General features: G+C 45.3%; 1 protein-coding gene across 1 annotated transcript in view; it reads right to left on the reverse strand.

Annotated features, from left to right (window-relative positions):
* The window catches only part of LOC139741750 (diacylglycerol kinase delta-like), a 114698-nt gene that overhangs the window by 24119 nt on the left and 65201 nt on the right, over positions 1–25378 (reverse strand). The window contains exons 3-7 of the mRNA XM_071652335.1: positions 10537–10669; positions 7829–7938; positions 7180–7305; positions 3181–3443; positions 2509–2617 (exon numbers count right to left, since the gene is read on the reverse strand). Coding sequence (XP_071508436.1) covers positions 2509–2617; positions 3181–3443; positions 7180–7305; positions 7829–7938; positions 10537–10669 — 741 coding nt within the window. The remainder of the gene's footprint in view (positions 1–2508; positions 2618–3180; positions 3444–7179; positions 7306–7828; positions 7939–10536; positions 10670–25378) is intronic.

Genomic DNA, 25378 nt, shown 5'->3' on the forward strand with positions numbered 1-25378 from the left:
TGCCCTACACATGGCAAAACAATCATTATATATTGGCGGCCTCTGATCATTATCAACACAATTCTGATTCCGCTTGGCATATCTGGAGCGCATGGAGTACAACCCAATCACCTAGGGCTATCATTCCCTTGGACGCGATCTGACCAAATCACCAAAGCAACCCCCCTCCCCTCACCGCCTCCCCTCCCAGCTCATACGGGAGGTGAGGTGCACTCTCGCACTTTAATGAGAAAGCCATCTTAGAATGTATCATCCCTTTCGGGGGGCAAAGATGCCCAGAGCGTCTTCCGGTGGAGGTAGCCTAGTAATCTACTTCGCATCCACTGATGAAGCATTTCATTAGATTAGAATGCGGCTAACTGGTATCAGTATACTGCACATTAGCATACACTGTTTATCAAATGTGCGACACTCAGCAGAGCTGCCAAGGATTTTGTTTGAAGCAATGAGGAGCATCGTAAGGAAGAAACAGGGTGTATAGGTGTGGTCAACTCCACCCTAAATCTACATCAAAAACCTCTTTTGGCCCCTCTTTTGGGGAATAAAAATGAAACCTCTGTGCAAGTTATACATGCAATGTCCTTAATCACTCCTCAGTATCAACTTTTGCAAAACCTTGCATCTACTTGTATCAACACCAGTCCAAAATTACATAATTGGGTTACGTCAACTTATGATGACATATTATAAAATGGGTTCAAGAATGTAGCCAATTGGAAGCGCTGAAATGAGTCACGTGTGCGTGCATTAATTTCTTCAGGTATGCACTAAGAAGAGTCTCTCTTCCACCTCCCTGGCCTGACGTACGTCACAATATTTACACTAGCAGTGCGCACTCAATCAGTTGTTACAAGTGCGTCACGCGCTACTATACGCGCTGTCAATCCTGTAAACAACTTCTAGTTCGGGCCGCGGGCTGCCACAACAGCCGGCGGCCTTTCTTGTGCATAACAGTACGTGGCGTGCGTATACTCTTATACGTACGTACAGTACTTATGTGCGGGATTTCCGAGTGCGACGTGCGTAAATGTTTGGGACGAACATCTTCGGACATCTTGACTTTTGAGCGAGTGCTACATGTAGCTGGCTGGTATTGAGCCACAAAGGTACGTGAATAATGCTGTTAGTTTTCGACCCATTTTATAAAACAAATGATGCACAGGATTATTTTGTGGCGTTAGTGCGCCGAGTGCATGTTTGCAACCGTTGTCAATACTCGAGAGTGAGCCGCACCTTCACTAACACACTCTATCCTGTGCATCATTTGTATACTGTACACTGCAAGAATGATATGTATGAAATAATATTTCTTTCCATATTTGCAATACAAAAAAATTCATTATTTTTATTTATTTATTTTTTATTTATTTTATTATCATCACAGATATTTTTCTCTTCAATATGTCAGGGGGCCAGGAGAGTGTATCCTTAGGGAATTTCCTGGCAAATTGATGAAGCTGGCAGGTCTAATAAATTTTGTTGCATGCCAGGTGGAGAGGGTCAGGTAAAGAGGGGCTCGAGTTGCGATCGTCATGTAGATTTATTCTTTGAGCATTCACAGACATCTCTTGTGAGTTAATGTATGTACACACACACACACACACACATTAATTACTTTTTCTGTCCCCCTCCCAGAATGAAAAGTTAGAAGGGCAACTCAATGTTGACATTATCTTCGCTGGCATCAAGATGTCATCTTAGGTGGTGCGGTCCACTTTAGTTGTGCCTAGTGCAAGCGTCCAATAACGTCAACGCAACTTAAGAATTGAGCTGTCACATGCGAGAGTTTTTGAGTTAGTGAAGGCGCTAGAGTCACTACACTTTCCCCTGCACAGCACGGACCAATAAAAATGAGAGGAGATGGGGACGTATCGGCATCCTCTCCCAACTCGTGGAGGGAAATTGGTTGTGCCGTATCTGTCCTTTTCTCTACTTATTTCTTCTTCTTTTTTTCCCCGTTTAGGAGTGGGGTTTGATGGATGGGCTGGCGACACTGCGACACACCGTCTTCAATCACCTGTTATCACCAAATCCTCTGACCTGACGATTTCCCTCAGTCGGATTCCGCCCCTACCCTCCCCCTCCCCCCAAATACCCAACACACCTTCAAGTTGACTTTATCAAGATCTCACGTGCTTACTGCCATGCAAAAACTCCAAGAAGAGGCAAGGAAAAGTGTTTGGAATTGTTTTACTCTTTCTGTTTTTTCTCTAAAGGCCATTTTATTTGTTTTTTGTTTTAGCTGTGTGACAATTGTTGAAAGACCATCTCATATACTATTTAGCACATAGCCTACAGGACAAGTTAGGCAATGTTCACACTGAAGAAATCTTCCAAAAGAAACACCTGTTTATGGTTTTATGATAAACTGTACAAAAGGTGTTTTGGGCATCCCCAGCAATGGCAGAAATCCAAGGACACTACATACATGTAACAAAGGAGAAAAACACACAAATAAACAATTTTAGAGGGAAAAAAAATCAGAAAGGAGATAATTGGAGATGTTACCTGCTTGTGAAGATCCATCTTGTCGATTTCGGACAGCACCCAACCGATGCTGCCGTCACCGCCACACACCAGGATGCGGAATGTATCAAAGTTTTGGAATAATCTCAGCCTGTAGAGGGCGAAAACAAAAAGATGAGAGAAATGAAATGGCCATGCCCCGTAGACTGGACAATGAAGGATAATAAAGGATGGTGTCTACACCCAAGGTCTAGTAACCCTTAGCCATGGAGTTTGACCTTTTCATTCATATCCTTCCAACAGCACTGTAGTACATGATATACCAGTGGGCACTCCCAACAGAAGATAACGGCTAGAAACTGACATTTTAGCATCTGTTTGGTAAAATTTTGACAGTTTGCATAGAGGGATTTTACCCACAAATCTAGCAAATGCCCCTACACCTAATGCAGCATGCCCGGGCCAAGTACAATCAACAAATTCCCTTGAGGGAGGTTCTAAAATCATGTAAGCAAGATATGATGAGTTGGTATAGGTAGAGAAAGGATTATAATAATGGTAATAATAATAAATTAAATTTTTACCACCCTTAATACAAGGTTTCTAAGAGCCTGAGAGTTAAATGAATGAACCAAAACATGCTGGATTTTGCACAATTTTGGGGAGGAAGCGTAAAAATGGCACCACTAGCGTCGTTATCAATATTGTCATTACCCTATATGCGGGCCGTCGTTCATGAGATCGAACACCTGAGCTGGGCTGAGGAGCTGCTTGAAGCGGCGCAGGAACTTGACCCCCTGGTTGTCCCCGCTCTTGGAGTTGACGAAGACCAGGAGGGGGCTGCCACACCCATTCTTGGAGGCCTGCCAGTAGCCGTCGGACGACATGGAGTTGAGGGCCGTCGGCGGGATGATGGAGAGCCGGCATTGGCCCAGGGGGCACTTGGCTGGGTAGTGGGCCTTGCAGTTGGTGTGGACCTGAAAGTCAGGAGGGAGGGGAAGGGGGGAGGGGTGAAAGATTGAAAATAGTCACTGTCAACCTCTGGAAGCAGAAGGGCACATGAGGCTCAATAATATCTGTGCCATTCTGGCTCAAAATCATGTACATTGTAAGTTGGTGTTCTTCTGCTTCATAATAAAATCCACAAATCTGTTGGCTCCTTTTCACTTTTTGCTTGCAAACCATCGCTGTTTGAACTTAAACAAACAAGTACAAAGTTATTTTCGTACCAGAATGTCAAGTGCCAAACCTCATAATGCAATATTGACAATTCTGTATCAGAAAATAGAGAGAACATTTTGGTGTCTCAACAAGTACTACTGGGAAGAGATACAGTGTACATGCAGATTGCCATAATTTGGACTGTTTTAATTGACTTGATTTATCAACTGCCCTATGATCTACCAATAGGTGGAGCCATATGGTCCTCCCATGGGCAGAGCCCAATGATCCACAAATGGGTGGAGCTATATGGTCCTCCAATGGGTGAAGCTTAATGTCCACCAGTGGGTAGAGCCATAAGGTCCTTCCATGGGCTGAGCTAAATGATCTACCAATGGGTGGAGCCAGATGGTCCTTCCATGGGCAGAGCCCTACGGAGCCATAAGGTCGTCCCATGGACGGAGCTAAATGAGCCACCAATGGGCGGAGCCATATGGTCCTTCCATGGGCAGAGCCCAATGATCCACAAATGGATGGAGCCATAAGGTCCTCTCTTGGGTGGAGCTAAATGATCCACCAGTGGGTGGAGCCATAAGGTCCTCCTATGAATGGAGCTTGATCCACCAATGCATAAGGGCAATTCCACGGTAACTGACGTTACACGTAAGGATTTTCATAAAATTGTTTATGTTGTAGTTCTGTGAATGAAAGCACCCAGGGCTTGTAATTAGCATTGATGAATGAGTTCATGAGAATGAAGAAATAGGTGGAAAAATTTTCTCTCAAACTGCATTTCTTATCACATAGCAAGTGAAAATGTGTCGGTAACTGACGTTACGGAAAAAGGACATGGGAAATTATGGTATAGATTTAAATGGAAATATCTCATGTCCCTGACTTCTAAACTTTATGTGTTTAATATGGCAATACACCTAGGTTCTTAGGAACAGGTGTGCAAAATAATGTGCACTTTAGATATTTCCTTTTAGCACCATGCCAATTTTAGTGAAGGCATGACGGTAACTGACGTTACGTAACTGACGTTACGCTTACATTTGCCATAGGGTTTACACACGGAAAATCATGATTAGGAACAGTTTTGTGATATTTTATAATTCTGACCTTTCAGAGTGATTTGTTTGATATGGAATCATACCTTGGTTCATCAATTACAAATACCCAAATGAAATGAAACATAAGTCCATTTTCTTTATGTTTTATGAAAACTTAAAGGTAAACATGTCAGTAACTGACGTTACGTAACTGACGTTACACATACTTTTGCTATGGGGTTTACAAAGAACTAATTTATTTAACAGGTTATTATACTGCTGCAATATACCAGTAACAATCCCAGGCATTTACTCAGCAACAAATTAAAACAATATCTAAAGACAAAGATGGGGTGGGGCCCTTAGGGGGCAAGTTCCCCCCCCCCCCCATGCCATAGCACAGTTGAGCAAAAATAATGTAATTATTGCACATGAGAGGATATTTCTTGACATTTGTCTGAAGATTGAATGCTTATTCAACAGTTATGATTACACAGAGCCATTTAGATTCAGCAGTTAAAAATATAAATATTGACCTAACAAAGGGTTTTTTTTTGGTTTTTTTTTGGATGAAAGGAAAGTTTCTATCTAGAGTACCCCACCCATAATGCCCTGCAGTACTACACAAAACACAGATGTTTTTGTGTGTGATGAAAAAATATCTTTCAGGTCATGGGGAAAAAACACATGTATACAAATAAAAATATTCATAAATATGTATGAAATCTACTGTGATATATTCTTTCTTCTTTTCTTTATTTTACTCCTTCTCCCTCAAGGCATTGTTAGGGCCACAAATAAAAAAAGAATGATCTCCATTAGCAATAATGATTTCAATGAATAGTGTTACACCTTTAATATTTTTTCTGTGAAGAAGAAACATGCTTTTTTGGGCATTATTTGTTTATTCCTTGCTTGAAGGAATGTAATTGTTTTTCTTTTCCTTTTCACTGGTATATCAAGGCTTGCAAATACATCCCAGATACCAAGTAATAGAACTTTGCACCGAAATAATTCTAAGATCAATATAAACAAATCTTCCTGTACATAATTATCATGTATTACAAAAATGTCCCTGCATGAATGAAATAAAGTAATCAACAAATATGAACAGTTTTTTTATTTTACCCTAGAATCACCTCTCACTTTGAGCAACATCAGTGTTAAATGTTGAGCAACATCAGTGTTAGTTTCAAACAGTAATGACAGTACATGCCTTATGTCAGGCCTGCTTATGTACCATTTCAAGATGTGCCATATTAACTAAACCACACATTTAAGTGCAAGCAAAGAAATATATCTGTTCCTGCATTTGCCTTGAGGTAGAAACTCCACTAAGCTTCCAGAAAAAAAGAAAAATGCTTGCAAAAGTAGTCATTAGTAAAGATTATAAAACTGTTGGTATACAGCTGTACACAAGATTTTTAATAGAAAAAGGTGGTTACCATGCAACCACATCATTGATTAGGCCTACAAATTTGGTAGCTGTATCATTCCGTGAGTACTATATAGTAATTTGAGTGCATTATATATTGCATGTGGTAAACCTAAACATCCAGATGATTTAACCTTAAACTTGTGCTGAACCGAAAATCAAAAGCTCAAGCACCCCCACCAAAAAAAATATGATAAATAAATAAATAAGATAAAGTGAACAAAAAAAAAAATGTATCCATGGACATACAGTGTACCATGGTGATGACATCATTCCCTATCAAAGGGATTGCTGCTCTTTGTTGATAACCTTCGACTTCCCAGATGTATTGAAATGGCCTACAGTCAAAAAATTTGCCTAAGTTATAATAACTGTCATGGTAACTGACGTTACATACTGGTATATGACGTTTCGGTAACTGACGTTACACATTTTGATGTGTTCATTTCGACTCTCCAGTATGCCAAGTATCCTTATTTCTGGTATTGAAAGGAAGGCATATGGGCATACATTAGAAATCCTAAGTTACATCATACAGCTCACTTTCTTCGATGAATAAAGTTAAAAATTCCTTGTTTTTGGTAACTGACGTTACATCCATCATTGTCAAACTAATTAAAAGTTTTTATCAAATTCTTTAAAGCAACAAGCTTTTTCTTTCTATCATGTGGTAAAAGACTTATCTGGTAACTGCATGCATATAAAAGATTGTTGTTTAGAGTACTAGTAAAGTGGATATACAGAGGGTAAATTATGAGACAATACACTCATTCTTACCATTGAGTTATAGGCATATTTTGGCAGCCATTTTGAAAATCAAAATGGCCGCTTTTATTGAAAAACATAATGATTCTTAAAACTTCAACTCAAGTATTGTCTGAAAATGTATGGTGTTTGAAACAAATATCATTTTGAATTTTTGGCATCTGTGTCCTACATACCGTGGAATTGCCCATAAGTGGAGCTCTAAGGTCCAGAAATGGGAGGAGCCACAGGTTCACTATTGAACTTATGGATGGAGTCCCAGAGTCATCAATGGGTGGAGTTCACGGACCCCAAACTCACCACTTCTCGGCACCAGAGACACCTCCAGTCCTGCAGACGGAGCACACTGCCACACGTCTTGTCGCACACGGCACATTTGGCGCTCACTGGCAGGTTGCCTTCCAGCCACTGGTGGGGCATGGCAATCTGTTGCCAGAGTAACAGAGACAAAAATGTAGGGATGGATAGAAAGCTCAAAATGACAACAATTTTCCACATCACAGCATGCTTTCATCCACTAAGATTAGCAATAGAATATCTGAAGACCTTGTCTACATCATAAATTCACTGAACAAATCACGCAGATCATATCACTACCTACAGTTGTATACACTATAATTTTATGTTTTTTATACTTTTGAGTTGATAATTATCATCACAATTTTTTTTCCATTACAGTTTGGATAATATAAGGAATTCACTAGCCTCCTACTCTTCATTTTCTTCATCATCATCATCATCATCTGAATCTTCACTCATACATAAATCTTAATCAGCATTTTCATTATTATCATCTTAGATTTAATCCTCAGCATCTTTATCATCATAATCAATCTGTCTTGTTTATTGCTTTCATAAGTCTTGTCATATAACAATGCATATCATGCTCAGTTTTCATTTTTACATGATTATTTGCTTGATAAAAGCAAAAACACGGAGCAAAACTTACTGTTCCATCTTCCTCCTCTATGATGTCTTTTCCTATTGAAGACAAGGTGGTCCATTTGCAGTTGTTCATCGCTCGTACGGCACATCGTTTATGCGCTTTAAATTTACACACTGCAGGGGTTTGAATCGTAAGACAGAAGAACAAAGTTGTAAGAGTTACAGCTGTACACAGATTGGAAAACAGAATGACATGTGAGCTGCATTATGGGTAATCACTGTTTTCGAGGCATGATCACGTTAGTACGAGAAGCTGATTTCCATTGCTACACATCAGCAGCAAGAAATCATTCAGTAACAATAATGAATGCAGAAAAGATGGATGGGTCAGGTATGAATTACAGGCCAGTGCTCCACTCCACTCCATCACTCCACAACAATATACAGTAATTATTCATAGAAATTCACTTTCCACACCTTTTTGCAAAGCGCTTTCTACACTTGATCAATTCTATGACAACCATAAGACTCCCACGTCTTTTGGAATCATTCTCTTGATCTTGAATTCTGACAACCTCCTTTCATATCTAGCTCTAACATTCTCACCCTCAACCTGTTGTTCTTGTTTTGTCTCACTGAAAGCTGGCCGCATCTCTCTCCCTCCGTTTCCCTCGCCTTCCTTTCCTTTTTGCTCTAAAACATATGATTTTCTGAGCTTCTGCAATCTCTTGGGAACAGTTCCAGTATTTTCTGTCAGCTCTAATACCATCTAATGTATATCCCCCTATCATTTTCTGGTTTTAAATAAAGAGTTTGAAAGCAAAAGCATATAAATGCTACTTATTTTATTTTTGTAAGTATGGTCATCATCAAATAAAGAAATATAATATCTTTTCAATGACACCGCACTTGTTATATTCACAAGAAATATTTTTGAAGATGTTATTAAAATTATCACATATATTTTGATAATTTTCATTGTTTCTTTTAGTGTAATTAATCACAAACTGAGAAAAACTGATATGTCCGTGTGTGCATTAAACTCCTTTCATGCATATGACAGTGTATTGAAGACATCCTAACATATGCAAAGAATGGGTAATTCTCAACAGGATTTGGGGTTGTCTTGAGGGCTCAGCAAAGAATGCAAAGACGCCATCCTAAAGCTCTCTTCCACAGCACTTTCCTTCAATATCTCATCAAGAAGCAGAAAAAGGAGGTGCGATGATTTCTCCGTCTACTCCTCCGGCCCATTCTAAGACCATACAACTTCTTGAATGGGTTTCTCTCGCAACAAGTTAAAAGTTAACCTTGCCCACAGCCGAGAAGGAACCCAGTTCACAAAAGTAATTTCAGTGTACCTCTAGTCGGAGGGTTGTCGATGGGGGGAAAAAAAACCACACAACAAAAACGAGGACATAATTGTGATGAATCTGTCCCAAAAGAATTCTCTTTTGCTGATGTAGGACAAGCATCCATCTCCGTTTGACATACTCGCACTCTTGGGAGGAAAGGGAAGAGGCGAAAAATGCGTCACTTGAGAACGCGACTCTTTGTCCGTGGAACGCTGGATGCACGGAAGTAGACGTAAATCATGCCGACCGGGAGCGATTTATGCAACGGGAAACCGTATGGAGCATGCAGGACAAAACACAAATTCTTTGAAGGTTGTAAAGTGACGAGAAGCTTGAAGGCTTCTATTCACTGGAGAGGTTGAAGAGATAGGGCTTCGAGTATTTTTTCTTAACTCTGGAGTAATATGACTTTACTGACTGGATTTGAAGATATCACGAAAGTGGATTTAAAGTATGTGTCTCAAGAAAGAAAAGATGCCTCATTATCATGTGATCGGAAATTCACATTGTGAGTATTCGTAATCAATTTCAATGACTGATATGTCAATCTATATTTGAAGACACAATGTACAGTTATACCTTCTTTTTTCGGGAGTCAAAAGGGGTCTGAGCTTTTTTGCTATTCCTTTTTTCTGCACGATGATGAATGCAAATAATGCAAAACACTGTCTAACCGGCTATTTTATGAAACTGTATATACACTTTAATACTTCATGACACTTTTATCATGCACATGTATTTCTTACAAAATGATAAAATAATTGTGTAATGTAAACTTTGTACTTTGTTTCAATTTTTGTGGATGAATGGAAATGAATGTCAATTGAATTAAATTGAACGGAATATAATCTAATGCAAATTCAATCCAGATACAATGTATTTCTTTTCCAGGAAAAGGGTACATATGGAATGTACCTTTGTTCATTTCAGATGCAGAATCACATGCAATTAATATCAAAACCAATTAGTTTGCTATCTACTCAGTTTTCATGGAGATGTTATGATTGCCTTTCCGATTTAAATAATCATCAAAACATTCACACCAAAACCATCACATGTCGACTCCTGTATCATAATCACCATTCCAGTAATTTTTTTTTTCACACCATTATCACGAACTTGAATAAAATCTTCACCCGTGGTTAACATGCTATCATGGCTCACATTCAACATCATCATCATCATCTTCATCATCATTATCATCATCATCATCATCATCACCATCATCATCATCATCATCATCTTCATCAGCATTATTATTATTGTTTTCATCGCAATTATCATCATCATCCTCATCATCAAACTAAAAACACATGTTGCGACCGCAACTATCCTAAAAATCGTCATCATTTACACATAGAGTTCCTTGCTCGCTGATGATCATTGCCGCGGCAACGGCAGCAAACGTTGTGCTCACCTTCACATGAAAGGCCGTGGGACGTTACCCCTGAGAGAGCCTCCCGACATACGTTGCAGTATGTGGGTCTAGCGTGAGAGCAGGCATACCAGTTGTGCATACCAGACAGCATGTCCCGCATGTGTTCACCAGCCTGTAGCAGCGAGAGGGAAGAGAAAAAAAGATAAGAATTGGATCAATAATGAACGTAGACAAAATACCATCAAGACGATACATCGCTGTGTCTATTAATGTGCACCGCAAATCTCTTTTCCTGCTCTTTTCTTTTTGAGGAGAGGTTGGCGGCAGGTGGAAAACTCAAAAGGGATGGGGGGAGATGACAGACGGAACAAGACAAAGAAAATAAACCCCCTAAACAGAAAATGAGAGATTGGAATTTTTACAGTTATGAAAAAGAAGAGAGCGATGATGTGCGAAGGTAAGAGAGGAGAGAGAGAGAGGAGAGAAAGAGAGAGAGAGAGAGATAGATACTAGGGATGGATGCCTGGTATGCATCTTAATTAAAAGAAAAATAAATCATGGCACATTCCATTGACTGGGAAAGGGAGATGGGGATGACATCTCCCCCCCCCCCCCCCCCATGACGGTTGGTTGAGCCAGACTCGTTGGGCGCTTCTTGGCAACGTCGCATACAGCGTCCATCTCCCGCAGCTGAATGCCGCGGTGCTGAATCCTCGGTGTATGTCACACCTGTTCTCCCTAGGACGCCATCACGCGTGATGTTGCCCCAGGCGTGTAACTGTATACGGTGCTAACGTGCGAGCTGGCAGTACGCTATGACAAAGTGACCGAAGTCACCTCTTCCAGGTGTGACAGGGCATACTAGATCTTCTCATTTCAGTCACTGTAAAGTGTGTGTTACAACATCCCTGTATTTACAAAAATTGATTTAAAAACCAAAACAAAGATCCTGAACCACATTTTGGTCAGATGTGACCAAAATGTGTTTTTGGTTAGATGTGTCCAAATCCATATGACAGGGCACACTGGGGCACTTGTTCCCTTGCGAAACATGATTTATCTCATGACTAGTGATGGGGACGACAATCGCTGTTTGCGCACCTGCTTCCAAGCAATACACTGTCCCCCCAAACAATGCCAGGCATCCAATACTCCAAATCATCGCAGATACACAGAGTTCGATGAACATTCTGACATGCACCTTGATATATGAGTCTCTGATGACTCAAACATACCGCGCCATGTTATCAGGGTAATTTTGGTATGTGCACAAGTCACCATATCAAGGAAATAAACATACTATTCTACCTGATAAGACACTTTCATTAACAATGGATGTTTGAGACATCAACATTTTCAGCTGGAGTCTTCCCTGACAAAACGACAGTCAATGGATGCAACTTGGATTCCATGTATCAAAATACATTGAAAATGTGATAAAAATGTTCACCAAGTGTGAATGAAATCTCTCATATCTGTTTTGTTAACCACTTCACAGATAAATCAGCATTGTAATTATACATTAACTCCTTGCCTACTGAAAGCTTGTGGGTCCTTCAGAAGTGTCTATGAATATTTCAGAATCTTGTACTGCATGGGTTGACATAGTTCTCGCACCCTCCAGATGTGATGTGCAGTCTTATAAACAACATGTTTGAGCCTGTCAGAGTATCACATGCATTCATTTGAACACACTTTCTGGTACCTTCTGGAAAGCTGCCTCACCACTTTCAACACAGAGGATAAAAAGGAAAAAGGAAATGGATGTTGACATGCATTCTCTTCTGTTCTACTCCAGGAAAAGTCAAAATGAATGCTCAGTGCAATCTAAAAAGAGATGACTGCTTGGACTACGGGAGCATGAAAGGGTGATCAAATATCAAAGTTCATAAACTACAATTACTGTATTCCCAAGTTGGCTCTCAGAAGATGCTAATTCAAACGGGACAGCTTTGCTTTGTTTGTTTAGTCAGAGGCCTGTAAGTATGGATTCCATTGCCTCAGATTTTGATTTCCTCGATGAAGGCACTCCAGAGAAATGTCGGCAACTGAGAACTACATTATTCACGAGTTGGACGGAAGAGGGTAGCATGATGCGGGACCGGGAGGGAGTTGGTGATGACACCCATCCCCCCCGACCCGCTCCCCAGTCAACACTCCACACCAGTGCTCGGAGCGCATCAGGGCGAGTCATCGCCATGGCGACGGTGATGTTAAACCCACACTCGAGTGGAGCCGTGCAGGGGTGGGAAGTCAGAGCCGACGCCGTCACACGCCGGGTCGAGAGGAGAAAGCGATAGCCTCAGCACTTCGCTTGCAAATTGACTTCACGCTTGCGATGGAAATCAGGTGTGAGCAAAATCGAGTGAGTGATGCTGACGATTTAAACCCCCCCCCCAACCAACCACCATCACTTTCCTTCTCCATCATGAATGGAATATGCTCCTCCTGACTTCCAGCGCTTCTACCAAATCAAGGATGCTTTTTATCGATACTTTGGCAGCCATTCCCATTAAGGGGATGGTATAGAATTGGCTGAAATAAGGATTCAGCTTTTAACTTTTTTCAGAGATAGATAGAAACCACTTTATCGACTGTTAGAAGAGCATACCATTCGAATAGGAATTCATAGTCTATTTCAGGAAAATCGGTTTTGAAATGGTTGAGATTTCGAAAAAACAATTGCAAGTAAAACAAAGCGATTCTAATAAAAGGTGGGTCCCACCTTTTATTAGTATCAATTTGTTTGGACATCTCAGCCATGTCAAAACCAATTTTCACCAAATAAACATTGAATTCCTCATAGAATTGCATACTCTTTCTCATTTTGTAAGAGGTTTCTTACTAATCTCACAAAGAAAAGTTGGAAACCTGAAGTCCCATCTCAACTGGAACTATACCATCCCTTTAAACCTTTACACTTTATATACTTGTTGGAACAACCCAACAAAGTTATGGTGGTAAATCACTCACTTCTCCCCAAAACACTCGCGAACATCATTAATAAAAACACGAACCAATCACATTTCCCCACTGTCAAGTAGTCCTTGAGGATGATGGCGAGTTTGAAGGGCGTCGTCGTGACTTTGCCGCATGAATGAAGCGGGGCTTGTGGTAATGCAATGCCGTAACAATTTGCTCAACTAATGGCCTCTGTAAGATGCCGAGCAATCAAGTGTACCAACCCACCTTGCCCAGCAGGCAAATTTCATTAATGAAGCAAATTTACGACCACAGATATGCTCAAAGATTTATACATCACATCAGCATTGCCACGAGCATGCACCTGGACTGGAAGTTGTACTTAGCCAAGCATCAGTAGTCCTGTTCACATTTAACATCATCAAACGCATCAAAAGCATCCCTTGACTAGAAGCTTTTTGGATGTTAGTATCCCTGCTTATACTGTATTAAAATGATCATAAACATTATAAGCATCAAAGGTGCATGCAGACCCTTATGTCAGCAAAATTCATATTGCCAACATCTTAAGGGAAACTTAACCTCATGCTCTCATGAACTTTCATACAAAGCATAACATTTGACAAACAAAAGCATTTCATTAAAATGGGGCAATACAAAAGAACAAAGGCTCATTTTATCATTTAATTTTAAATGTTTATATAATTAATGAAATGGGGGTACATTGTGACAACACAAGTCAATCAGATGAAATGCTTTGTGTATGTCATCACTTCAAAAGTCTCAAATTGTCTTGTGCCAAAATCTTTCTATTTTTTTCTGAAAGGAATTCAAAAGAAAGACATAACAGCTTTTGCTTTAACTTAATGTACAACTTTAATGATTTGGATAGAACACTATTTTTTTTTCTTCACAGAGAGTAAAATTGTTGAATCATAAACCAACAAATACATATATATTTTCAGTATTTTGTATATCTAACAGCAAAGTTGAGATTGACATCTTTACAGAGTACTTCACTTAATTTTCACATGATCAAATCCAATCAAATCAAATCAAATCAAATCAAATCAAAGATTCTAACAAACTGCAGAGTTTTGTGAAATTATGAGCAACATAAAAATTGCATTCGTATGACTTTTTATACTTCATCTTTGCAAAAATGAAATTGCCACTGTTCTGCCTCTTTCACCACACTCTAATTTGAGCATGACGTGGAAGTTTCCCTTTAAACATTGCCAGAGTAGAACCTCCTCAGAAATCCAGCGAGTCAAACTGGCTTTAACCCTTTCACTCCCGGCAGTGATCCGTCTGCATGCACTGTCAATGATGCTTTGAGATGAGTGGGGATGAGTGGATGAAGCTCAAGTTTGCTACATCGCAGTACAAATGAGCGAGTTGATGGGAGACGAACTGGGGATGGGGGGGGGGTAGAAAAGGGAAGTGCCTGCAGGGATTGGGTCAAGGGTCGTTCCCCTTCCTCTTCCTGCTTCCGCGGAATTCCAGCCATGTCCGGCCACGGTATGCCGCGGGGAGATACCGCCGCATTCCTCTATGATAACAAACCCTTCCAGCCAAAATTTGCCGCAGTTGCGACCCTCTTCCTTTTCTCCTCCCTCCTGTATTTTCTTTCTTCTTCGTATTTTTCGTCATCTCGGTTCTACGGCGAAATGCTCCCGCGGTGGGACTGTCGGGACGACAGCTGATGGTTTGTGTTTACAAGAGACCGAGGGGGAGGGATGTGTTTGCTCTGGACATACTACAATGACAGCTCAAATCAATCTCAACCTACCTACTGTCATCACCACTCTATAATATGGCTGATCATGACTATCAATGACTCATTACCAGCTCGGGAAGTCAGCTGCAAAACGGGGGAAAATGTCTCTCGTTATTTCAGACATCTCCTCTTAGATAAACTTTATTGTTTGCCGGGGACGAAAAGAAGGAGGGAAAAAAAAGTTGAGGGAGGTAAAAACACATTCTGACAATTGAGTACATTCACACCACTGCGCTCACTGTATGCTAAGCACTTCTGAGACTGTGGAAAGTATACAAAGGCCCTTCTGCTCCAGGCCCCGTACAAATACCATGCAATTTTCAGTGTTAAGGTCTACTATAGTAATATATTCACTCCGTTGTTATACAAATACCATGATATTCATCACTGGGATGATATTATGCTGTACATATTGAGCTGCGATATATGGCATGCTTTGATGTATTTTAGCAATTCCCATAATAACCTCCAAATGAGTACTATGACTGCATACCCATTAATCATTTTGTCACCCTCTAAGAATTTTGGATGGGAACCACAAGGGCTTCAACTCTATAAATCTTGTGTAGGACTATTGCAAGATTTATTATGAAAAGAAAGGTGACGAAAAAGATAGCTGTAATAGTGATGATGACGTTGAAGATGACTACAGAAGTAATAATCATAGCACAAGTGATAAAAATACCATTCTACCAGAGGGCACCACATGCATCATTATCAATTTTAAAGCACTAATACATGAATAGGTAGGTGGTGAGTAGAACATCTCTGTCCTTGGATGTAAGCACTGAGCAGGATTTGAACCCTGAGACCTACTACATAAGACAAGAGTCCAGTGTCCTATGCACACTAACCACTGTGCCCCCATTCTGCATATCTACCTGTATATATGTATTCCTTCATTAATTCACACACAGAATTTTGGGAATACCTGAACACAACTTGTACCATACTCCCCTTCCCTTGTTCTCTACACTGCTGCAAGCTCAACATTGCCATCTCATTAATACTGTTCAAAGTCTACATAGCCAACACCCACCTGGATCTTTTTTCAAGTGGTATAATTCCCTTCTTAAATTTAGTGGAGAGAAAGAATGTAATATAATATATTACTGATCAGCAAATAACATGGCACGACCAACCCATAGCTCTGTATCATTAGCCACAAACTACGTCTGCATGATTTGCATGACAATAGAGCCACCAACGTGAATTTGGGCTTGACTGCCTCGGCTGGCATTCATGGAACAAACGCACTAGTTATCTCCCCCAGATGTGAATAGATTGAACACATGTATGTTCTAATATAGATCCGTTAACGACCATCACCGACAGACAAGGAGTACATGTGAGCATGCTTTCAAATGCAGACTGCAATAGTTCCCGCAGAATTTAACAGAAGCTCTTAAAATTGAGAATTGACAATATTACAGCAATTGGCTCGATATTACTCACCATAAACAAAAAAAAAAGTCCTCCTCTGGCGAAACCGAGAGAGCAAAATAACACGGCACACTACCCTCAATTGACTTAACAACACAAGAGTTGAGATGTCATTGCCTAGTGGTGTTGATGGATGAGGGAACTAGCGCTCTATTACATACTGATCAATCTATTTCCCTCCCTACTTTCTCTCTCTCTCTCTCTCTCTCTCTCTCAAAACTCTCTTTCATTCCTTCTATCAGTCTGAATGTATATATATGTGTGTGCGTATATAGATATATAAATATATGCACATATGTATATATAAATAGATAAAAATATATGTATGAATCATGAGGATCAGGCGTGATCCTCTTATCTACGAGGTACATCGACCACCTATCTGTTATAGTATGCTATTATCCCGATAATTGCCCTAACATCGAACAAAGAAACTTTTACACAGTAAGCCTACCTTACACCGCCCGTGTCCCCCAGGCCGCACGCACGTCCGCCCGTACGCACGTAACCAGTCACCCGCCATGACTCTTCCTCCAGTTCCACACAACCAGGTCACCCGCAAACGGGACACACAGTCAAGTCGCGCCGCGAGGCGAGGGGAAGGAGGGGGGGACACAGATAGGTGGTCGATGTACCTCGTAGATAAGAGGATCACGCCTGATCCTCATGATCTACATCAGTACATCTGACCACCTATCTGTTATAGTATGCTAGACCGACACGGACTAACAAGGGAGGCTTGGCTGTAAGGCGGTGTAATCAACGGGACTTCGCCGCTGACAAAAGGGCAGCCCTAGAGAAGGAGGGCACAGCAGCGGGAACGTCCCGCAGATAGAAAGAAATGAAAGAATTGGGAGAACGCCAATAGGCTGCTCTTTGGATCTCCTCAACCGACACTCCTGCGAATAAGGCCCAGGAGGCGCTGATCCCGCGAGTGTCATGAGCGCGAGGCGCTACCCCCGGGGAGAGAGCCTCTGAGCCAGCCGCTTTGATAGCAGCAACAATCCACTTTGATATGGTGTCTTTAGAGGCAGCAGAGAAGGGCTCCTTAGTCACTACAAAGAGTTGATCCCCGGAGCGTCGGTCCTTGGTACGGGCGCAGTAATATTTCAGGGCCCGTACCGGACACCAGACTTTGTCCTCTGCGACAGAGGAATGAGCGGCCAGAGGTTGGATGAAGATCTCAACCGGACTGGAGGCTGCTGTCTGATTTTTGGCCACATACGAAGGGCTAGGGATTAGCCTCACACCAGCCCGTTCCCACCGTATGTGGCCCTGCAGGGTAGACAAAGCATGCAGCGCACTACGGCGCTGCCCAGATGCGATAGCCAAGAGAAAAACCGTTTTGATGGTTAAATCCCTAAGGGAGGCTTCGGCCAAGGGTTCGAAAGGCGACCTGGCAAGCGCCTCTAGCACACGGGGAAGGCTCCAGGAAGGGAGCAATCTCCTCGTCGGGGGGCGTTCCAAGAAAAAGGCGCGAAGTAAGCCTGAGAGGGCGGGGGCAGTGGATATAGTGGACCCATCCTCGAAGCCAGTATGCACTGCCGCGATGGCGGAGCGATACCCCCTAATGGTAGAGATGGTTAAGCCTCTGTCAAAGAGGGAAACCAAAAAGTCCGCCACATCTCTTAGAGGGGCTGAACGGGGATCCACCCCGTGAGATTGGCACCAGGAATAGTATCCAGCCAAACGGGAATTGTAAGCCTCCCGGGTGGATTCTCTCCGGCTGCGGGCAACGAGTGAAGCAACTCGTTCTGACAAGCCCGCCTGAGTACCGGATTCCCTGATAAGGGCCAGGCAATCAGGTGGAGAGAGCTCGGTCGGGGATGTAGAGCTCCCGACACCGGCTGCGCTATTAGATCTGGGCGAGCTGGAAGGAGCCTTGGGCTCCCCACCAGTAGGTTTGTGAGCTCTAGGAACCAAGACCTCCTTGGCCACCAGGGGGCTATAAGGAGGATGGTAGCCTGGTCCCGCCTGATCTTGCGCAGGACGCGGGGAATGAGGGGGAAGGGTGGGAACGCATAGCCTCTGAATCCCTTCCACTGGAAGGAGAAGGCGTCCAGCCGCCAGGCTGCGGGGTCCTGCACTCTCGTGCAGTACCTGGGTAGCTGAGCATTCAGCTCCGAGGCGAAGAGATCCACCTCCAGTGGTGGCATCTGATTCACCAGTCGGCTCATGATATGCGGGTCGAGTCTCCACTCGGAGGGGAGGACCCGGCCTCGGGACAGGAAGTCCGCAATGAGGTTGTCCCTGCCCGGTATATACGAGGCCATGGGAAAAATCCCCCTGCGCCTGCACCATCTCCACAGTGTGGCAGCGAGGGCGTTCAAGCGTGGGGAATGCGTGCCGCCCTGCTTGTTGATGTATGCCGCCACTGTGACATTGTCTGTGCGGATCAACACAGTCTGGTTTTGGAGTAGAGGTGTGAAGTGGTGGAGGCTCAGGATAACCGCTTGAAACTCCAGCACATTGATGTGGGGGAGGGTAGCCGAAAGGCACCAGTCCCCATAGGCATGGAGCCCCTGACAGTGACCGCCCCAACCCTTGTGGGATGCATCGGTAGTCACTGTGAGCGAGGGATGGGGGGGCTGCAGAGGGCTGCCCCTGCTCAGAAACTCCGGGCAACACCATCGCCTGAATAACAGGTGGGTGGCCGGGGGCAGGGGAACCATTTTCGTCAAGGGGTCCCGAGACGGATGGAAATGACTGAGCAGATGGATCTGCAGGGGGCGCATGTGCAGTCGACAGTCCGGCAGCACATCGACCAGGCTCGCCAGATATCCTAGGAACTGAAGGAAGGATCTGGCAGGGACTCGTCGCTGCCGTCTGAAACGGCGGGCGGCGGATATGATCGTAGACACCCGAGCTGGGCTGGGGCGCGCCAGCTGACGGGGGATGTCTATCACTGCACCCAGGAAGGTTGGGCGTTGTGTGGGCACGAGCTCCGACTTCTCCCAATTTATGAGAAACCCGAGAGACTGTACTGTTCTCAGCAGAAAAGACAACTGGTGAGAGAGCAGGGTCTGGGAGCTGGCTGCTAACAGCCAATCGTCGAGGTAGCAAAATATCCTCAGACCCTGTTGCCTGAGGAAGGCTGCTACACACGCGACGAGCCTGGTGAATAGGCGTGGTGCGGGTTTCAGGCCGAAAGGCAGGGCGCGGAAGCGGAACACGTTCCCCTCGAAGGAGAAACCCAGCAGGTCCCTGGATGCTGGTGCTATCGGGACGTGGAGGTAAGCATCCTTGAGATCTATGGACACTGTCCAATCTCCCGGTCTGAGGCAAGGGAGTATGGACGCCAAAGTCTCCATTCGAAAATGTTCCGTACGGATGTGCCTGTTTATTCTCTTGAGGTTGAGAATGAGGCGAAAGCTCCCCGAGCGCTTGGGAACCAGAAAGGTAGGGGAAAGGGATAACCGCGGGTGGTCGCGGATCCGTTCCACTGCCCCCTTCGCTAAGAGGGCGGCGATCTCGGCCGCCATGCCTCTGTGTCTGAGGGGAGGCAAGCGAGGGGGGGAAAGACGGATGACGCCTCCGGGTAAGGGAGTGGCGAGCTCGATGGAGAAGCCACCGCCTACAACGGAGAGCACGAAGGCGTCGTCCGTAATGGCCGCCCAGGCCGGCTGGAAGGCCTGAAGGCGGCCGCCCACCCCGGCTGGGGGGGCCTGAAGCGCTCGGGGCAAGGAGTCAAAAGCCGCCACGGCCCCTGGCGGCCGGGCGGGTTGATCCTCGCTGTCTGTCTCTACCCCTGTGACTGCGGCGCCCGCGGCCGGAGCGGCGGGGCGGCTTAGGGGGAGGCAAGGTGACCGTTACGCGGGGGGGTCCCGCCGAGGGGCGAGCGGCCCCGCGGGGTCGGGGGGCTCGTGGTTGGACGGATCTGAGCTGCGTGGCCAATTCACGGGCCTGTTGGCACCTAGCTAACTCATCCCTGATCCGAGGGGCAAACTGACCTGAGAACAGAAAGGGGCCCTCGCAGGGCATGTCAGCGGTCAGCTGAACCCGCTGTCTAGCTGAAAAACCCAGTGCTTCTAGAGCCAGGTTCCTGCGACGACGAGTCGTGTACAAGGCTGCACGGGTAGACTGTTTCCACAGTTGTTCCGAGATAGACATAAGCAGTGCGTCGAGCAACTGCCTGTCTTCTGGAGAGACCCGCAGGTCGTCTGCTTGTACGGCCAAATTGGTCAGAGCACCCGCGTACGCTGCCAGACGCATCGTGGATCTGGCCAAGATGGACATATGCGTCCACCTCTTGTCTTCCTCAAGAAAGGAGCGTCTGCGTAGGGGGTTGACCTTCCCCACGTAATCGCCTAGAGTAAGCAGCTCGGGGGATAGCGTCTCTGGGGACAGAAAACGGGCCATGTCGCCCGGTTGAAAAGTGAACGCTCTTCTCAAACCAGGAGGGCCACCCCTGGGGGACGGTTCACGAGCGATGCGCCCGTACTCATCCTTGAAGTCGGCTGTGAGTGGAATGCCGGGATGAGTACCCGATCCCCCCCGGAAGAGTCGGGACGCCTGGGGCTGTTGCTCCGCAGGGTCCGGGCGGACCGTATAAAACTCTTCCAGGTAGCGGAGGAGCAAAGCTTCCGCCTCCTCACTGAGGTGTTTCAAACCAGGCGGGGCCTCGGTCCCAATCAGGGAGGGCGCCGCCGATGAGGTGGACATAGACTCCCACTCTGAAGAGGGGTCAGACTCTGAGGCAGGTACCCCGAGTTGATCAGAGAGGGGTGGGAAAGGGGGAGGCGCTAGTGCTGGGGAGAAAGTCTCCGCTGGCAGTGCGCTATCGTCCAACAAGGAACGGGCCGTCAGGCCCGAGGCAGGGCGTGGGATAGGGGGCGGTAAGAGCAGACCACCAGTAGAGGTAGCTACCGCAGTCTGACTGACAGCGGCCGGGGCCGGGCGATGCAGTCGAAGGCTCTCTGCCTGAGAGGGGAAAGTTTCCTCCCCGGGCGGAGCCCCTAGTGCCGCGGGAGCACGGCTCGTGCCGGCTATGAGCTCCCCGCGTGGCGGCAGTGGGGCCATGGGCACTGAAGAAGCAGCGGTCGATTCGGTCGGAAGGCCAGGGAGCGACCAGCCTCGGCTCTCTGCGAAGCGGCTGAACACCTCAAAGAGTTCAGCTTCACTAGGCTGAGCCTTAGGAGCCTTCTTCTTCTTTTTGCCCGAGGTTTTGGACTTCTTGGAAGAGGGAGAGGCAGAAGGGGCCGTGGAAGGCCTTTTCTTAGCCTTCTTCTTCCTCTTCAGAGTCCCAAGGGACGAGCTTAAGGGCTGTCCGGCCGGTGGGGTGCCGGTCGAGGACGCCGCCGAAAGCTGCCAGTCCCGAGCGGGAGGCTCAACCGGCGCCGCCCGAGCGGACGGGCCGGGGAGGGTCCCAGTGGTGGTAGGTGCCGGCTTGCTAGGAGCGCGGGCAGTTACCAACCTAGGGCCATGCACCCTGGGGCGCTGGCCGAGTCGGAGGGAGGAGGGGGCCCGCGTGGTGGGCAGCCGGGGCGGACCCGCAGCTGGCGCACCACCGCTCCCGAACCCCGCCGCCGCCGGCCTGGGAGAGCCGGGTGGTGGGGAACGGGCGGGGCCGAGGCTGGACGCCGCTGCAGCCGCAGGGCTGCGAGCAGGCGGGGTGGGGGCGGCTCGCATGAGCGAAGGCGCTCGTGGCGGCACCCCACCGCTCTCTGTCACCATGGGCCGGCTAGGGCCGGGGGACGAGAGGCCAGCCAAACTCCGGTCAGGTCGCCAAGGACGACCACCCTCCTCCCCCGAATCACTTCCCTCAGAAGCGAGAATCTCAAGGGGCGGATCGGCGGAGCCGGATCCGAGCCCCTCCGGTTCAGGGACCGGCAAAGAGACTCCCTCCGCGAGGGGGTTCCGAGCAGAAAGCTCTGAGTCCGTCGGCCGTGCGGCCCCGGACGGAACCAGGGCCGGAGCCCTAAGTATGGGGGGGTGGGAGGATAGCCAAGCCTCCAACGTGGCCCACAAGGGGTCTGACCAAGTGGAGCACGTGGGACAGGGACTAGATCGGGTGCACGTGCGATGCAAAGCGCAAACTGGATGTGCGTCCCAATCTGGAATGGCCCGGCGACAAGCAGTGCATCTAAGAGTCATCCTGTATAAAAGAGAAGAGGACTCAGTTAGCAACAACATAAAGAAAATGTAGACATGAATAAACATACAAGTATCTTTACAAGAAAGTGTATGTTAAAACAAGGGACTCAAAAACCAAGTCAAAGTAGGCTTAAAAGCGTACAAGACAAGGGGCGGGAATTGGGCCGAGCTGGGCCGACAAAATTATCGTTGAAGGCTCAGCATAAAATACCCAAGAGACAGTAAACAAACATGAAACATGTGCGAAAAGGGTGAGAAAAACACCCAATCGAAATATAAAAGAAGCCCCAGAGGCGCGCCATAGGTGTGGGCCACCTCAATAAAGGCCTAAGGGGGGCACGACACACATGAAACATGCACGGAACCGAGTCTGGGGACGAAAACCCAAAGACAAGGTGCAATTAAGTCCCAAAGGGCTAGCCATAAGGTCTACAAACCATAATAAGGACCCTAATGGCGTGCCATACGACTACAAGTTGAGTAAATATGGCCAAAGGGCTTGCCATAGGTCAACGATCGGTAATAATGACGCTAATGGCGTGCCATAGCCCAAGCATGGCGAAGACGGCCACCCACGGCCAGCCATAGGCTAACTACGGTAACGAGATACTAACTCACGGCGTAGAGCCTACGAAGAAACCTCGATGTTTCTAACACCTTCAAAAAGGTCAAAAAACACCAAAAAACTCCCGAGAAGGTATAAAAGCATGAACGGGAGGTGGAACAAACATAAAAGGAACGACAAAAAGCCGAACCGAGGTAGGCTAAGACGAGAAAGGGGGAAAAAACCAGCCAGTGCGTGGCGAGAAGCGAGGCACGGTGCACACACCATACAAACGTATGGGGCAGCGCGAAACAAAACCGCGGAGGTTTGGATCGAAATAAAATTCACGATTTCACCCCTTTCTCGGTAACAAATGATGACAAAAAACGATCTACAAATGTGATACAACAATCAAGGAGCAAAAATAAGGAAAGATATTGCCTGATTGCTGGGGGATCCCGCTGATGCAGTCGGGTTATCACGAGAGATCGAAAACACGTCTAAACGCGATGGTGGGCGAACAGGGAAGAGGAAGAGTCATGGCGGGTGACTGGTTACGTGCGTACGGGCGGACGTGCGTGCGGCCTGGGGGACACGGGCGGTGTAAGGTAGGCTTACTGTGTAAAAGTTTCTTTGTTCGATGTTAGGGCAATTATCGGGATAATAGCATACTATAACAGATAGGTGGTCAGATGTACTGATGTAGATATACTGTATATAATACATTTGAAGGGTTTGAATACAAGAATAAGATAGATGTCATTTTCATTTTTTTTTTTAAAGTTAGGCCATCAGGTAGAGAAAAACTGCACATATTTTATACAAAGAAATATTTCTAAGATCCTTAATCCTTGTAAAAATTATCACATATACATGTACTTTATTTTCTTTATTTTTCAGCAGATTTACTCTTGCATATATCTCAAAATGATGAAAATAGACTTTTATTTTTGCATTCAAAATCTTCTGTCTCTGTCTCTTTCCTGTTTTATCTTTTAACAAAATGTAGGTGTCTTTTTGATAGCTTTCTCTCAAGCTTTCAACTTATCTTTGTATTCTCCATTTATCTAAAATCTGTCACTCTCACCTCTCATCTAATTTGACATTACCTAAAATGCATTTCCTCTTCCATTTACTTCCCCTCTCCTACCTTTTTACAAACTTTAATAGTTGCCCATCTTTACTTCTTTATCTCTCTTCTTTCCTTTTCATCTATACGTGCTTCTGTCTTTTCCCATTCTACCTCTACATCTCTATATTTCTATCTTCTTTTCAAATTGTCCTTTCCTTGATATTTAGCTAACAGCTCTCATTCCTTCCTTTCATCTATCTATCATTCTCTCAAACGCACCCTCTGAAACTCCATCCCCCTCCCGCTATCATTGGCCCGCTTCCTTGCCACCTTCCTGCTCTAAATCTCTCATTTCACTTTCTACACTGTCTCCATGCAGCCCCCCCTCCCCTCCCCCAAGAGTCTTCATCCCTACCTTTCTCTCATATCTTTCCATTTCAATCTTTCTCTCTGCCTTGCAGAGATTCTGAGACAGAAAAACATTGAGGTAGTGGTGGTTGCGATAGTAAAAGTCAGGGGGGGGGGGATCCCCTGCATATAAATGCAACACATTTTGAGAGAGTTTGAGGAGGGCTCTCTCCGCTTCGCGCCATACCATCAATCATTTACGGGACAGGGAATCGAAATTCACACGCCACACTCGTATCACAGCTCGAGAGAGCATTGCTGGCCTCGACTTTGCACAACACGTACTCATTGGGCGCACGGGTGAAGAGGCACGTCCGTGTTACGACTGGTAAACGAATCGCTCAGGGTCTGATATTTTCTTTTGGACTGGTAGTGTAATGGAAAAGAGCTAGAGAGACATAAAATAAGAGATGGATAGGGAGAGAGGGGGTCTGAGGAAAAGCAGAAAAGACAAAACACAGAAGGAGTATTAAAGCCGAAGTACAACAGAACGGGAAAGTACACTGGAGAAAGATCAAGAAATGTTGAAGATAATATCATTAGCAGGGGTGGATCAAGGAATTCTGAAAAGGAGGGGCGACAAAAATATTTCCGGTGCCACTTCCGGGTTTCATCGGCT

The sequence above is a fragment of the Diadema antillarum genome, unplaced genomic scaffold, assembly GCF_040938485.1.
Source record: "Diadema antillarum isolate AM-2024a unplaced genomic scaffold, OU_Dant_1.0 seq00000951_RagTag, whole genome shotgun sequence".
Taxonomy (NCBI): Eukaryota; Metazoa; Echinodermata; class Echinoidea; order Diadematoida; family Diadematidae; genus Diadema; species Diadema antillarum.